Source organism: Papaver somniferum, chromosome 2 (assembly GCF_003573695.1).
Source record: "Papaver somniferum cultivar HN1 chromosome 2, ASM357369v1, whole genome shotgun sequence".
NCBI lineage: Eukaryota > Viridiplantae > Streptophyta > Magnoliopsida > Ranunculales > Papaveraceae > Papaver > Papaver somniferum.
The window spans coordinates 58,730,292-58,747,776 of NC_039359.1; the positions used below are offsets into that span (position 1 = coordinate 58,730,292).

General features: G+C 36.3%; 2 protein-coding genes across 2 annotated transcripts; both read left to right on the forward strand.

The window, feature by feature from the left end:
• Nucleotides 1-434: 434 nt before the first annotated feature.
• Nucleotides 435-2,493, forward strand: LOC113351134. The gene is made up of 6 exons (XM_026595184.1): nt 435-482; nt 580-696; nt 940-1,469; nt 1,568-1,772; nt 1,962-2,073; nt 2,186-2,493. Exons 1-6 carry the CDS (start codon nt 435-437, stop codon nt 2,491-2,493), a joined length of 1,320 nt encoding a protein of 439 aa, XP_026450969.1.
• An 11,988-nt stretch (nt 2,494-14,481) lies between these two features.
• LOC113351135 (uncharacterized mitochondrial protein AtMg00810-like) lies at nt 14,482-15,198 on the forward strand. Its single transcript, XM_026595185.1, has 2 exons — nt 14,482-15,108; nt 15,190-15,198. Exons 1-2 carry the CDS (start codon nt 14,482-14,484, stop codon nt 15,196-15,198), a joined length of 636 nt encoding a protein of 211 aa, XP_026450970.1.
• The last annotated feature ends 2,287 nt before the right edge of the window (nt 15,199-17,485 follow it).

Here is a 17,485-nt window from a genome sequence, read left to right on the forward strand (position 1 = left end):
GACCAAGTGATCAAAATGGAGAAGAGGTGCAGCAGCCTGCAATTGATCTGGGTGCACCTGATCCACCTCAAATCCATCTTGCAGCTGCGCCTGCGCATAATGAAGCTTCAGCTGCTAGAGGAGCATCAGATCAAGCTCAAACGGATCCCTCGGATGAGCAAGCTCAAATCGATACTGCACCTACACTTAATGAAGCCTCTGCAATTGTTTTAGATGTAGCTGAAAAAGCTCATTTGAAAGTTGATCTTCAGCAACCTGAACAAGAAGTATGAACATGTTCTAAACCTAGTACATATATCCTTCTGATACATATAACCAGCAGTACGTATATCAATTTTTGGTCAAATAGTTCGTAGTCTGATTTGTTTCAAATGCAGGGAATAAGGAAACCTTGGGATCCCATTCCATTCAATGAAGTATAAAGGAAGAAGAAAATGAAGAATGACAGAAAGCAACAGCCTACTAAACAGTTAAAGAGTCTTGTAAGTACCTAAGTCTACTTCTGTTTAATGAATTTATGTTTTGTTTTTAATGATGCTTTTAGCATATGTACTAATATGAGCGCCGATTCTCAAACAGAAGTATCCAGTTTTAGATGCTGAAAAGGCAGAGGAAGCTCGACTGAAGAAGAATATGAGCGCCGAAAAAGCTAAAGCATATGCTGAGACTCTCCAACTTCTTTCTGAGCTACAAAAGGTAATTATAATTATTAAAAAAGTGAAAAGTAACAAATTTATCAATACTTAATGGACCAGTTATGTTACATATGTTCAATAACATGGGAAAAACCAACAGTACATATGTTATGTACTCAGTGAAACTAAAAGTACATAACTTCTGTACTGAAAAGAATCCAAGAATACATATGTTCTATTCTGTTCATTTTTTTTTTTGCTTTTTTAGTCTCTCATTTTTTTTTACGTTTATGGTATATTGAAGGATAACGAACCTGGAGTTAGTCAAACATCAGAGGAAGATGACGTAACACTTGCCAAGAGACTCGAAGATAGGCTGGCTACAAAGAGTAATGAAGTCAAACCAATAGCGAAGTCGACTACGTCAGTCATGGACAAGGAGAAGAAAAAGCCGACTATCTCAGCCAAGGAGAAGAAACTTACTCCAAAAATCACATACACCCCTCAGAAGCCAGTAACTCGGAGCCACCCGCAGAAAAGAGTTGATCCTGAGTTTGCTAGTGGCAAAGGACTGTCGGGACATAAAAGGCGAAAAACAAAGTCCAGAACTGAAAACCCAGTTGGAAAAGATTGCCCAACAGAGAAAGTTCAGAAAAAGGATAGCGAGAATGTGAGAAAGAGAAAAGCTAAAGGTGATCCAAATCTGCAAGAACTTACTAAAAAAGTGAAGAATGCACGCAAGTTGTTGAGCCTAAGGAAATCTCCGTTCTATAAGGATTTGAGTTCACAACAAAGAGCGCTTCTCTCTCCTTTTTTTGACAAAGCTACCTCAATGTGAGTCTCTCTTGGATAGTCCCTTTCATTTTAACAAAACTTTATGTACTTCGTTTAGAATCAAACTTATAATTGATTTGGATTATTTGAATTTGCAGCAACAGTGCTTGGAAAGCTCCTGCTGTGATTGGTCATCACATATTATCTGCAGAGACATTTGAAGATCTGCTACATAACAGGGCTTTAGAGGGAGATCTTATAAATTACTGGCAATACCAACTGAAAAAAGCATATCATAATGAGCAACCAGTGAATGGACAGAGAAAGTACATTCCAGTACTCCACATTGATCCAACAGGCTGGGTATGTTTTCCAATTTATCTTGATAAACAACATGCATCATGTCTTTGTAAAGGGCATAGCATATCTGCGAAACTAAAACGAAACAATTTTTTTTTGATGTTGTAACAAATATTATGCTTTCATATATGTGTTTTACACTATAATTTTCAGTACATATTTACTACACTGATAAATTTAATTCTTTTTCAGTTTTATTTAAGTGACCCAGTACATCAAGTAGCAGCAAAACTGCTGTATTCTTACCCATCAGGAATATGGAGGAAGGACCAGGAAGATTATTATTCCAATGTCACACCAAAACGTGCATTGGACGCTTCTTGTGTATGAATGCGAGAAAGGCGAATTCTTCCACTACAACACTTGGGAAGCTGTATCCAAAAATGAGTGTCTCGATAATGCTAATCTTATGGCAGAATACTGCTTGTTAGCAATTAATGAACGCTTGTCGAGCCTGCGCCTTCCACTTGTAAGCAGAGTAAAGATGATTAGTTACCCAACACCTCAACAGGGAGACTATCCAGATTGTGCAATATATATCATGCACATCATGAAGAAAGTTGCAAAGGAGGAAGTAATTGATGGAGTGCGAATGAGCTTGGGAGACCCAGAAGAACTAAAGGACAAAATACATAAGAAGAGGATCTCTTTAGCATGCAAAATACTCTCAGCAACATCTCCTCCTGAGGAGAGCTGGAATATTCATGCTCCAAAAGGTTTTTAAGACAGTGCTTATATGAATTAGGAATGCATAGTAGAAGTTATCATAGAGAACATATTCAGAGTTTGCTAGTTTGTTTTAGACAATATCAAAGTTTAGTAATTATTCTTATTTATTTTGATAACAATTGTTCTCGAAACTATGGTGTTTGTGTTTAATCTATGTACAGTTGTTTGGCTTTATAAAAATGTTGACATGTTGGATGGTAAAAGTCCATAGTATGAAGTGTTTTGGTGTGTATTATGTAACATAGACCAGCTATTAGAGTCAATTGAAGAATATGACTCTCTAAATTTGTTAATCATGATGGGAGAGAACATGAATCTCAGAGCTGGTCTCTTTGTTTGGTGTGTCTTAATTGAACAGAAAGTACATAATAGTTGTGCTCAGAAAGTCTTGAACAAACTTGGAAATCAACCTGAAAACCAATAATATTGAAAGTGGATAATGCAGTACAAAGTACCATTAAAAGAGTCTTAAATGAGCACAAAGTACCTTGTCCCAGAAAGATATCAAACAGTACATAATTTCAGCACTCTAAAAAAAGCGAACAAAAGTGTTTAAAATGATGCGCAAAACAGAATCTGCATTGTGACCAATAGAACTAATAAGGGAGAACTGAAAATCTAAAACTCATGGGTATGAAGGAATGACAGTGCACGTTGCCTTGTTGTGGTGAGTTTTCTTCTTACAGTTGGAACAACGGACGGACTTCCTAGCTTTCTCCCATGCATTCTTGATACGATTTCCCTTTGGCCTACCTGGTGGAACTCGTGGATGGGGTGGAAAAATAGTATCCTCTGGCAGATACTGCTCTGGCCTGTTGTAGTTGGGGATTGGTCTGATAGCAATTGAATACAGCTGCTGAAAATTTGTAACTTTGAAGTAGTCTTCGATATAATCTACGTATCGATCACCCTTGGCAGATATAGCTGCTGTAGCATGAGAGCATGGAAAACCATAAACACGCCATCTTTGGCAGGTGCAAGTCTTGTTCAGCAGATCAACAGTGTGAGACCTGCAGATGCGTAAAAAGCTTTTCAGCACAAATAACTTAAAAGCAGTACATATATGCAGCACTGCAAACAAATACAAAAAAACAAAACATATGATTCACTCCTACATGTATGCTATAGTACAGTAAAAGTTGTTTTATGGGATAAAGCTAACCTAGGCGAATGAATCTCATACTCATACGCAGATGACTGAGTAACATTCCAAACTCGACCAATTTGAATATGTTCTTTAAGTAACGCCTCGTAGGTAGGAGTGAGCTTCTCTGGGTCCATCAAAAGACTCATTTCGCGACGTTCATTCATCAACTCCATAACGCGTAACCTATGAATGGAACAAAAAGAACACCTGTAATAAATTTTGAACAAAAAAAAATGAACCAAAAACAAAGAAAACACCAACAAAAAACACACACACAAACCTGATCATGTCAACGAGGGCGCAGGCAGGCAACCTCTTGTCTTTCCGAATCCAATTATTGAAGGACTCAGCAACGCTTGATGTAGTCTGACCAAATCTACAGCCAGTGAAGAACGCGCTGGACCAATGTTCCCTAGGCATATTGCGGCAATACTCAGCAACCCCAGGCCTTCCCATTAACTCCATTTCCATTAGTGCTTCTTCATATCTTGCTGGTGTGAGAGCATAAGTTGCTTTTTTGAAACAAGCCATAACTTCTTTGTACTTCTCGTCCGATTTCCTGATTGGTAAGTTTCCTTGCAAGTGGTAGTAACAATAGCCATGATGGGAAGTAGGAAAGTGTTTAGGAATAGCCCTCAACAATCCTTCATGACGATCAGACATAAAGGTGATAGGACGGTCATCAACAATGTTGCTAAGATTGCACATAAACCAATCCCAATTGTCAACATCCTCTCCTGGGACCAATGCAAAGGCTAGCGGATAAAAACCTGCAAAAAACAAACAGTACATATATTATATACTGTCACTAAATATGTTGCTATATTCATAGACGTAACATATATTATGTACTGGAAAATAGACTAAGAATTTCCAGTACATAATAGACATATTGTACTCAAAAAAAGGTCTTATGCTTACATATATGAATTAGTGTGTGTTAGACACAATAACTTTTCAGTACATAAATGGTATACTCAAAAAGTTCCAACGATTAAAAGCAGTGAATAACTTGTAAACAATAACAATTAAAACGTAACAAAGAGCACTTGCCTTGATTCCCATTCAGACAAGTAGCAGCCATAAGGGTACCTCTAAATCTCCCGGTCAGAAAAGTTGCATCAACAAAAATCATTGGTCGACAAAGTCTATAACCTTCAATACAAGCGCCTATTGCGATGAATAACCTTTCAAATGTCTGAGTTGCATCGTTAAACTGAAAATCCGCATAAGAGCCAGGATTTGTTTCTTTCAATGAATTCACCCACCAAACCAGATCAGAGTAAGACTTTACATCATTCCCAAAAATTTCATGGTGTGACCGTTCCAAACCATGATATGCATGGTGATATTTGATATTAACACCAGCACCAACTTTTATATAATCTTCAATTTCGCGAGGCTTGATAAGTGGGTTGTGCATCACACGATCATGAATAAGGTTGTGTACCAGCTTCTTCGATACTTTAGGACTTCTCAACTTCACACCAGCTCCACAAGTGTGCCTCCCAACATACTTTTTTATCCTAAAAACATCGCAAGTAGAATCAATAGCAACTGCATGGATCATCCAAGTGCATGGGACTTTACTGCATTTCATTGTGAACCTTTCACGATCATTCTTCACCTTTGTTACGCGATACCCAGTTCAAACAATACTTTTGACAGGCCAACCGAACAGCATCAACACCACCACGAAAAAGCTTGTTAGGATCATCAAAAACATTCTCCCACCCATCGGACAGAATAGGTTTAACAATTTCTTTTCCATCAGTTTCATAACTATCTCTATCTGCCCTAATCAGTTCTGAATTGTTGTCGACGTCGCTGAATGTAGAGGAACTACATCCACCAGCAGAAAGAAAATCCACATGCAGCTCAAAGAACGCCGATTTCTTTGAAAAATGCAAGGCAGCGAGACCATGAAGTTGAAAGTCAGCATCACAGGCACTTTGACACCATTCTCAAACATAAGTGATGATAATCTCAGAAGGGTTCAAGGTTCTCCAGTTTTCACAAATAAGAAATTTCAGGTCATCAATACTAGACTTAAAAGTAACCAGGTGAGCAAATGATGATGCTTATAGTAAATGTATGCATAGCAGTAGGTATTTTGATTGGAACACTCTGCATCAGACATGTTTTGAACCTGAAAATGTGACAAAGATGTAACAGTATTAAAATACAGTATTTCACATACGTACTGATGGGTCAAACTAAAAAAAGTGAGAGATCTATGCAAGAAACAGAATCTAAGAGCATAACAATGAGTATGTCATATATGTACTGCTGGATAATACGATCTGAAAGTGAGAACATACTGATTTTGAAAAGAAAACAGAAGATAATCAAATCGAAAGCTAAAATAAGCTAAAAACTTAACAATCTAACCAAATAACTGAATGAATACGAACAAGATTCATAAAAAACAAACAGAACACAACCAATCTCCATGATCCAAAATTCAAATCTTAAACATGATTCAAAACTGTAGCAGAAACAAGAGTATGTCATATATGTAGTGCTGGATAATACGATCTGAAAGTGAAAACAAACCTGATTTTGAAAAGAAAACAGAAAGATAATCAAATCGAAAGCTAAAATAAGCTAAAAACTTAACAATCTAACCAAATAACTTAATAAATACGAACAAGATTCATAAAAAACAAACAAAACACAATCAATCTCCATGATCCAAAATTCAAATCTTAAACATGATTCAAAAACTGTAGCAGAAACAATGAGTATGTCATATATGTACTGCTGGATATACGATCTGAAAGTGAGAACAAAACTGATTTTGAAAAGAAAACAGAAAGATAATCAAATCGAAAGCTAAAATAAGCTAAAACTTAACAATCTAACCAAATAACTGAATAAATACGAACAAGATTCATAAAAAACAAACAGAACACAACAATCTCCATGATCCAAAATTCAAATATTAAACATGACTCAAAAACTGTAGCAGAAACAATGAGTATGTCATATATGTACTGCTGGATAATACGATCTGAAAGTGAAAACAAACCTGATTTTGAAAAGAAAACAGAAAGATAATCAAATCGAAAGCTAAAATAAGCTAAAAACTTAACAATCTAACCAAATAACTTAATAAATACGAACAAGATTCATAAAAAACAAAACAGAACACAACCAATCTCCATGAAACTGTAGCAGAAAGAAGAAAATAGAAAAGATTAAGCAACATACCTGTTAAAATCACTAAAGAAATCTTCAAAAACCCTAGTCCAAAAGCGAGAAGAAGAAATAGAGCAGAAACCGGATGTGAATTCGCTGTTTTTTTTTTAGAAACTTTGAAATAGGCTGCTTAAATATATGTAGGATTGGAAGGGTAGTTTAGGTATTTGAAAATTTCACATGATTTGTCCCGCACGTGTACAGGACTTGGGATTAAAAAATTGGGTCCATTTTTATATTTTCTTTTTATTATGGACCACTAGTTACTGGGCTTTAGTGGGTGGACCTGCCACTAACTAGTATCACTATAATAGTACCTATTGGTAATTCCTAGTAAGGATAAATGATAAATACCCATGGGCTTACCGTAGATCGGCCCAGTCTAGAGATATCTAGACTCTTCTCATTTTCCTAGTTACAAAGTCAGTTGTAGACTCTAGAGTGTTCTGTGTCTCTATGTCCCTCGGTCATGGTCTAGAAAATTTTATCTCTAGGCTACTCTTAGATTGTCGGTCAAATGTTCTCTAGAATGTTTCATTTCTAGAGGTTTCTGTCAGTCGGTCATCAAGCCTATAAATAGGCAACGGATGGTTCATTTGCAATCCATCCAAAACTCAAGTGAGTGAAGTAGAAGTTAGAATGAGAACTAGTCAGTAAGCAACTCAAGTGACTGCTATATTGTAAACATAGTGAGTCAAAGAGCTACGCTAAATTCCCGTGTATACATTTTCATTTCCAAAATTAATCAAAGCCTCACTTTCAATTAACCAACCTCTCTTCCAAAATCATTTCCATAAACCATCACATTTTCTCATTGTGCCAACAGATATGAATGCATTGCCTGCTGCAACTAATCCACCTTCGTCCGGTCCACGCTGGTACGCTGATTCGGGTGCGACATCTCATATGACATCCGATACTGGTAATCTTCAATCTTCAATTCCATATACTGGTAATGATAAAGTATTTGTTGAAAACGGATCTGGACTAGTTATCTCTCATATTGGATCCAAAAATATATATAGTATCTTCTCTAGGACATAACATTAGAATGAATAATGTTTTAGTAGTGTCTAAACTAACAAAAAATTTACTGTCTATTAGGCAATTTACTGGTGATCATTTATGCTCTTTTGATATTTCTGATTCTCATTTCAAGATAAAGGACCAACGAACGGGGACAAAATTAGCAACCGGAAGTAGATTTGGCGGTCTATATGCTTTAGATACAGGGGGAGGAAGTGCCGCACCTCTCTCTGCAATAAAAACTGGAACCACAAATTGTGATTTATGGCACCAGCGATTAGGTCACCCACATTCCAAATGTTTAAAAAAATTATACTCTAATAATTTAATCTCAGTTTCATGGAAGAAACATTTTACTCTTTGTTCTAGTTGCCAAATGGGCAAACGTTGCCGTCTTTCTTTTCCCCATTTAAACAATAGATTTGAGATTCCGCTGCATAAAATTCATTGTGATTTATGGGGTCCGGCTCCTGTTGATTCTTCTCAAGATTTTAGATATTCTGTTGTTTTTGTCGATGACTTTTCTCGCTATACTTGGTTTTTTCCTCTGAAAAAGAAATCAGATGCTTATTCTACTTTTGTTACGTTTCATAAAATGGTTGAAAAACAATTTGATAGTTGTGTAAAAAATTTCAATGTGATGGAGGGGAAGAATTCAATCATACTCCTTTCCTTACCTATTTACAAGATCATGGCATCATTCGTTTTGTTTCGTGTCCTCACACCCCTGAACAAAATGGCGTGGAGGAACGAAAACACCGACACATTGTTGAGACTGGTCTCACACTAAAATGTTCCTCTCCAATGCTGGTCGGATGCCTTTCTGACGGCTATGTACCTTATTAATCGTCTTCCAAATTCAGCTTTTAAAATGGAGACTCCATTTTTTACATTATATAACACTAACCCCAATTATGAGATGCTTAAAGTTTTTGGATGCAGGTTTTATCCTTATCTCCGAGACTATGTTAAAAACAAGTTTGGCCCTCGATCATATCCATGTGTGTTTCTAGGTTATAGTCTCATCCACAAGGGCTACCGGTGTTTACGACCATCAACTAAACGCGTCTTTATTTCTGAAATTTCCCCATCTAGTAACCTGAAAATAACCTTCTATGACGAGTGGACAGCACCCTTAGAACCTTCAAAATCACCTGAAACTAGCTTAGAATTAGACACCTCACCCATTCCCACTCTTATGCCTACTGTTATTACACCATCACTGACATGCCCAACAGCCACTATATCCCCAACACTCACCACACCCATAAATCCAGTCATACAAAATACTACGGTACTAAACCAAAATGAAACTAATAGTAGTCCATTAGTTCCAATTTCCGAAACTCTTCCTTCAACTGAACCCACGTCCTGTCAAAGTCCAAATAAATCACCATTACCTACTGATGCAGGGGCATATTGTCCTTCTTTAGGGATATTGTCTAATTAGGAATGTCTTGTGATTTTAGGGATAGTTTTAGTTGTTTCCGTATTTAGTTTAGGTTTCTTTTCGAAGGGGTTATCTTTATAGTATAAATAGGCTATTAGGTTTTCTCTAGGAGACAGACTTTATTATGATTTTTTAATTAAATTTTAATATGCGGATTATAGAAGAGTAATAGTTTTTAACCTAGACTCAATTATCTAGCGTTCTATTGTTATCAATCCTATGTTCTATTCAATTATCTTTGTTCTATTTGCCCTAGCTTTCTGTTTTAGTTTCTAGAACTGCATTAATTGGCGCTAGAACAAAACACACCAACAAACCCTAGTTTCTATAATGGTAGGTAGGAATAGAGGTGGTGGTAGAGGTGATGGAAACACTGATGTTCTTGAGTTACGAACCTTGGTTGAGGACATCTTGCAACAGTAACAGGGACGTGCAGAAGCCCTTATGGAGACACCAGAAGGCCGACGCAATCCTTTAGATTCCCCGGAAGGAGTTTCTGAAGAAGATGAACAGATAAAGTTCAATGAGAACCGTCGTTATGTTGCTCATGAGAATCCAGTATTCTCACAATGCACCCCTTTGTATTCACCTGAAGGAGGATCAGAGGATGATGAAAACGTGTTTAATGAAAATATTTTTCATAACCGTGTTGTTCATGAATCATATCGTGGAAAGTTGCAAAACAGGTTACTCAGAGCCTTTGACTTGAACACCAGATGGGCAAAAGTTGAAGTGGGTGATATGGCGGGAAGAATACATGCTGAAGACTTCCTAGATTGGGAGGCCAGCATAGAGAATTACTTTGAATGGAAGCTTATGGCTGAAGCTCGTAGAGTGCTGTTTATGAAGTCAAAATTGAAGGGGTCAGCTCTACAATGGTGGAAACGGCTACAAGAACGACGTACGAGGCAAGGAAAGAAGAAAATTAACACTTGGGATCACATGAAACAGAAGTTGCGCAAACAATTTTTGTCACCAGATTACACAGTGATGATGTATAAGAAGATTCACTTGAGCCAACGTGACCTTAGTAAGAGCATAAAGAAAACTAGCACATCAACAACAGCTGCTCGGATTACAAACAGAGTGCACAAGAAAGAAGCTCGCCTCATTGAGGCTAATAGTGATGAAGACACGTCAGAGGAGCCGATATATGATGAACTCGTGAGTCAAAAGCTGAAATATGATGAATTTGTCGTTAAAGAGCTGAAATATGATGAATTGGTCCCTGAAGAGTTAAAATTTGATGACTTTATCATTATAGAGCTACATTATGATGAACTTGTCAATGAATAGACGAAATACGTTGAACCTGAGAGTGAAGACGAAGTCGTTATTGATTGGAACTTACCACCAGTGTACGACTGCTTTCCAGAAGTTAAAGACACATTTTTTTTACTTCTGTTAGTATTGATACTTCTATCAAGGAAGACAGTTCCCTGGAAGCAGAATCTGAAGTTTTCTTTCAATCAGGTTATATCGATCATGTTACGCAGGAACATACGAAAATTTTAAGTATTCCTGTTAACCCAACTCACTCAGTTTATGAAAATCAAGCTACACATCAAATACATGATTTTAGTTTGGGTTCAGAAGCTTACATACAGTACAAACTATATGTACTGTTGATGATCCTAACTTGAGATCAAACTATCACAAGGGAGAGGTTAGCCGCGAAGAAGATTGTAGAGAAAATTATCTCAGTAAAATTCGTGGGCGAATTCTCTCAAACAAGGGGAGGAGTGTTATGATGGAATATTTAATAGGAAAGCTTGGAACAGACGTGTGCTACTCAAGAATAATGTATGACAAAAGTGGTGCTCAAGCTGAAATAGTTGAGGACAGAGAAGCTTGCGCTGATGACATAACATGTATCCATCACAAGGTCCGTGCGATCACCAACAAGAAGAAAACATTGGAGTTGACACGTGTTTCTCTGTCAAGCATGAAAACACATGTGGCCAGTTCGTACTACAAGGTGAGACTTTCTGTACTATAAAGAAGTGCTTACTCTGTGACGGAGGAAGCGTTTTCAATTGTTGGCAGAAATCTGAACATTGGGGTACTAGAATCATTGGAGAATGACTCTCTTTCAGATGAATCTGTTTATAATCGGAACTGCTGTAAGATGTTTGCTAGTTGGGATATGTTGACAATTCTGTCAGTGGAGAAAGAGACAACAATGAAGACTATTGTCCTTACTGCAAGACTTTCTCCTGGTCCAACTTGTTCATTGCGAACAGTTTGTGTATACGACCATCAGGAACAACTAAAGTTAGAAAGTATCTCGACTGACTTGATCTACTGTCAGCAGGGATTATGGGTAGTCTATATCTTTTTGGTGATTATGCTTGATGTTTGGCTAAAATATTTGGTTGCATCCTTAAGGAATTCATTGGTCGATATTATTCTTAGGATAGCAGATGCGAACGAATGTTTACTGAGTAGCGGGACTTACAAGCTGCATCATTTATCTGTTCTAATTGAAACAGTCAACGAGAATGGGCAGTACATAGATACATCTAATGTTAATCAAAGGTATACAAAATGGCTACGTGGAGATAAAGTTATGGTTCTTTTCTTTGAAAAAGGAAAGTACACAGAGGAAGCAAATACTAATCTCTTGTCAATTCAAAATAAAGATGGTCCAGACACTCTACAGAAGTTCAAGAACGATGCTCCAAAAAAATTGCTTTTCCATGAGACTGTTGTGCTACAGTTTTCAACTACATCAACGACAATTGATATCCTATGAAAGGTGCTCGCTATCTATAAGACGCTTTCTTGTAGACTTCTGTTGTACAACAACGCAACTAATGACCATGTACAGAACATGTCCGCAGGACGAAAGATGGAGATTATTCGTATGACATTAATAAGGGAGGACCAGACAAGCTTGGAAACGTATGATATTGAGACAAATTTGTGGACCAGTATCGAAGGAAGCTACAGCCTTGTGCACAATGCAAGAGCGTATCTCGACAACCTCGTTTTATGGGAAACAGCGGTCCAAGTTACGTACTGTTTAGTATTCTAGATAGTATGGTGACCTTTTGGATTATGGTTCTGACATTATCCCTAACTATGGATGTTGTTAAGAAAGAGCTTAAGTTAATGAATGCTACTCATGAAGAGAATGTACCAACAAAACAAGAGATAATGCTTAACCACATAATGGATGTTAGGTATTTAAGTTTGAAGAAAGCTGCTCAAACTGGTAGAGCACCTAAGGTAAGAAAATGATATTGTCTTCTTAAAAAGGTCTAAGAGGTGGAGTACCAGGACAAAGGTCTGGTTACTTTAATAACAGTTATCAACTTCAAGTAGCTTCTCTTTTATTTTCTTGCTTATTTTTAACTGTAATAGTTTAGATTTGTTGATTAATGCTGGACTGCATGAGTAACAACTAATAAGTATGATATTAATAATATTAAGATACTATTTGGTTATCAAAATTAATCTCGTTTGTGGAGTATCGTCGTGGATATCACAATCGTTTCTAGGTAATGACTTTTGTTTTATCATTTGGTAGTGAAGTTTGATAAAAAAAATTAGGGAGCAATTACGATTAGAAAGGATGAAGAACAGAGCTTGGAAAACTCGTATTTGTGCTCTTGAGGATATGAGATCTCCAACAACTCAGAACTCTCGCAGTAGGAACTGTCCATTCTATGAATGATAATCGTCAGGTAGTATTCAATTCTTATGGTTTACTGCTTGCTGCAAAAATTAGTGCATTTTCTTCCTCACTTAGTTGTAACACACCATGGAGATTATGTCTTTCACTTTGTATGTAAGGGAAAACTCCATGGAAGTCCATCAAGTCTGTTTTGATTCAACCTGTTTTGTATGGCTTGTATTCCATTTCCCCTTCGAGTGTCTAATAGAAGCTACAATTCAATATGAAGAAGATCTCCAACCTGGTTATAGGCATATTAGATCACTAAAACTGTTATGTGAGGGATAATTTAGAATATGACAAACAATGCGAAGACTATGATAATTCTTTTTATATTTATATCATTATTGAAGAGGTCTTATTTGTGGATTCTTAAAGCTCTATGCATCACTAATGAAGTTTATATTCTTATGGCCTGCAATGAAAGTGGTGCCAAGGGCTGCAAGGTTGTTTCCTTAACTGCAGAGTAAGCTTTCATGTGCTTCTTTGAGAGTAAGTTCATCATTGCAACTTGTATTACTCATGACTGTTTCCTATCCTTAAAATATTTCATTATACAGAATGTTTGATTTATCTTTTTCAGGTTTTTGGATTCTTAGAGTTCAAGAAGCTAGCCGATCGGAAATGACTTGCTAGTTTTTAGTTTCCACCTAAATACTTTCTCAGTATTTCATCTTTTTTGTGTAGCTTTACACACAATGGATAAAATGAATGAATGTTAAAATTCTCAGTTTTCAGTTAAATTTGAAGTTGCACTTGAATATCAGTTAAATTTGAGGTTGCATTTGAATTTCAGTTAAATTTGAGGTTGCATTTGAATTTCAGTTAAATTTGAGGTTGCATTTGAATTTCAGTTTGACTTGACTGTAGTTTGACTTAACTAGACTAGACTTTACTGTTTGACTTAAATACCAGTAAGATTAATTCAGATTCAGACATTTCAGCTGATCTGAATCTGATCTTTTTTTTTATATTATAATTCAAATCTACGACCAGTATCGCGTGTCAGCGTCTAGTTACTGTAAGAAACGGTCTCTGTTCAGAGACCCACCCAATAAGGATCGTGCAATTAAAAAGCGCTTTATAAACGACCCATTCAGAGAATCCTAGAACACGTCGTTTAACTTGTATATATGACGTGTCCTGACGGTCGCGGAATGTCTGGTTTCCACTAGTGTTTGAACGTTTCAGTAACTATCTTATTTTTATTGGTTTTAATTCTTCACGCGCAGATTCTTCACTTTTTACTTGGCATTCTGATGCAGGTATCATCTATTTGCTTCTTTACGTAGATGACATTATTGTCACGGGCTCTTCCGATCAACTTCTCCAACGTCTTATCACCAATCTCAGTTCCGAACTTACAATGAAGGATCTAGGTCCTTTACATTATTTCTTAGGTATCTAGGTGACGAAATTCTATGGAGGATTATTTTTGTCGCAACATAAGTATATGAAGGATATTCTCTGTAGAACATCAATGACAGAGTGTAAACCCGTTTCCACACCATTCGCTCTCAAACATGGCCTTCACCAAGACAGTAATACACTTGTTGATGCTACTCAGTACCGTCAGATTGTTGGCTCACTACAATATCCTACTCTTACGAGACCAGATATTTCTCATGTAGTTAATTTTGTTAGTCAGTTCATGCATCGACCCACAATTATACATCTCACCGCTGTGAAACGTATCTTACGGTACCTAAATGGTACTTTGGACTATGGGATTCGCCTACTCTCTAATTCCACTCTTAACCTTTATGCCTTCTCTGAAGCGGATTGGGATGGCTGTTTAAAAATCCGACGTTCAACTACTGGATACAATATCTACCTTGGTTCCAATTGCATCTTTTGGTCGTCGAGGAAACAACCAACCGTGTCTCGCTCCAGTACAGAAGATGAGTACAGATCCATGGCCGCTAGTACTGCTGATCTCACTTGGGTCACCTATCTATTACGTGAACTTGGTATTGGTCTTGACAAACCTCCTGTGCTATTTTGCGACAATATTAGTGCTCATTATCTAGCTAAAAATCCCAAATTTCATGCACTACAAAGCACATCGAGTTGGATTATCATTTTATACAAGAAAAGGTTGTTAATGGTTCGCTTATTACTTAGTATGTATCCACGAACTTCCAACTAGCTGATTTGCTAACTAAGGCTTAATTTGGTATTGCTGCAGATTTTGTAAAAGCGCTTTTCTGCTGTGCATTGTTGTGCTGTGGTGTGAGAAAAAAACAGTTAAACGTTTGGTAAAAAAATTAATTAAAACTAAAGCTGATTAAAAAATCTATCAAAGTGTGTTTGGTAAAATATTCAATTCAACCATAGGTGTTATAGCAAATGACAAAAACAGACCTACATCTGAAAATAGTTTTACTTAATTTTATTAGGCTTAAAAATAATTAACTTTTTTACTATTAAATATAAATATATATAATATTATATTTTGTAATGGTCACTATTATTATGATTGTTAAAAAAATTACTTTACTTAACCACTTTTTGATATATATATATATATATTATTTTCAAACAAAAAATCAAATCAAATTAAAATTAATTAATTATTTAATTATTTAATTTTTATTTTTATTTTTATTTTTATTATGACAAATTAAAAGAAATGGTATATAAATAGTTTGAAAATAAAAAATAATACTCCCTCCGTTTTTGGAAAATTGATACTTTCATTTTTTTCATTTTAGCCTAAAAATAGGACAAATTAAAAAAGTGAAAGTATCTCTTTTCCAGAAACGGAGGGAGTAATATTTAGAGAATAAAATATAAGAAATAAAAAAAATGATTGTATATAAATTTAAAGCTAATTTTTGTTATTTATAAAATAATAAAGTAAGAATAAAAATGATAAATCAAACATTAAATTTAGGTGGGACCACAACTTATGTTTTTGTAGCTTTTAAAAGCTCCTGATCCCCAACTTTTAAAAGTTGGGGAATTTTGGAAGTGCTTTTATAAAAAGCGCTTTAATTTTTTTTTTTAACAAACACTAATTTCAAAAATTATTGACATATACTCCCTCCATACCTATTATATAGGCGGATTTTGAATTTTCTTTGTGCCAATAGATAGGCGGAGTCCTATTTCAAGATGAATTTTTTTCAAAAATACCCTTATTTATTATACATAGAAAATTGTGTTAATAATAATACAAAGGATAAAACAAGAAAAAACATAAAAAATGATGAATTCAAAGTAATTTTCTTAATTTTCACCTGAGAGCGTCCACAGTGGTGCGAGCATAACTAAAGACCAAAGACTAAAAAAAAGATCAAATTTGGGTTTAGTCCGTCCTGTGGCGTAGCGGGTGACGAGTAAATTTGGTCGCGCGTTGATATAAAGTTCGCTTCATCGTCCAGCGTAGATAAAGATTATGCCTGGCATGGGGCGTTGATAAAGATAACGCCTGGTATGGGGTGTTGATAAAGATAACGCCTGTATGGGGCGTGAACTATAGCAACGCCTGGTGTGTGGGACGGAGATTATACGTTCGCCCGGATTCAAAAAAAAAAAAAATAATAAAAAAAATAATGGGGCGTTGATAAAGACAACGCCCCAAGCAAAGTTTTCAAAACTTTGTGAAAGTGGGATCATGACTATATCAACGCCTGGGTGTCCGGCGTTAACTTTACGTACGCCCCATCCAGGCGGACATTATACCAACGCCCCATCCAGGCGGACATTATACCAACGCCCTGCATCAGGCGTTAACTTTACGAACGCGCGGCTACAGGCGGACATTATACCAACGCCCGTCGGGTAGACGGACATTATATAAACGCCCGACTATATTTGGATTTGGTCTTAATCGCCGACCAAATTTGGTCCGAGTTTTACTCTTTGATCAAATTTTGATCGATGATCCGTCCCACTACGCCAGCCCACTCGACACCAAATTTGGGTTTAGTCGTCCAATGCAGTTGCTCTGAGGGGAGTAATAAAGATCCATTGATGGTTGAGGAAGATACCGCAGATCCGTCAAAGAAGGAGACAAATTGATCCTAGAATATCTCTATAGCTTTATGTATAGAAAGATACTTATACCCATTCCATATACTGTGCATACTTATCTTTAGAAAGATAAAATTCATTTCTCTATAAAATGTTCCGTAATATGCTCGTTGTAATTCAAGAGAGAAATATTATTCTTTTCTATTCAATCCTAAAATTTCTTCACCTCTGAGCACATAAATCATGATAGGCCGACTGCTTAGAGGTGAACTTTCCATTTTTGAAAAAGCTGCAAGTTTTCCTATCGTGACTTCATAAACGACTCAAAGGAATCGAAGCAATCTCCTTAACAAAATTTCAAGCAGGAGTAAATATCTTGGTCAATTAAGTCAAAAACTTTCAAAGAGGAGATAAAATTGGATTTAGATGATGCTCATATATATCATGTTGCTATTTTTAAATGTTGATTAGATAAAAATCCACCTTATTATACTGATTCTAATCCT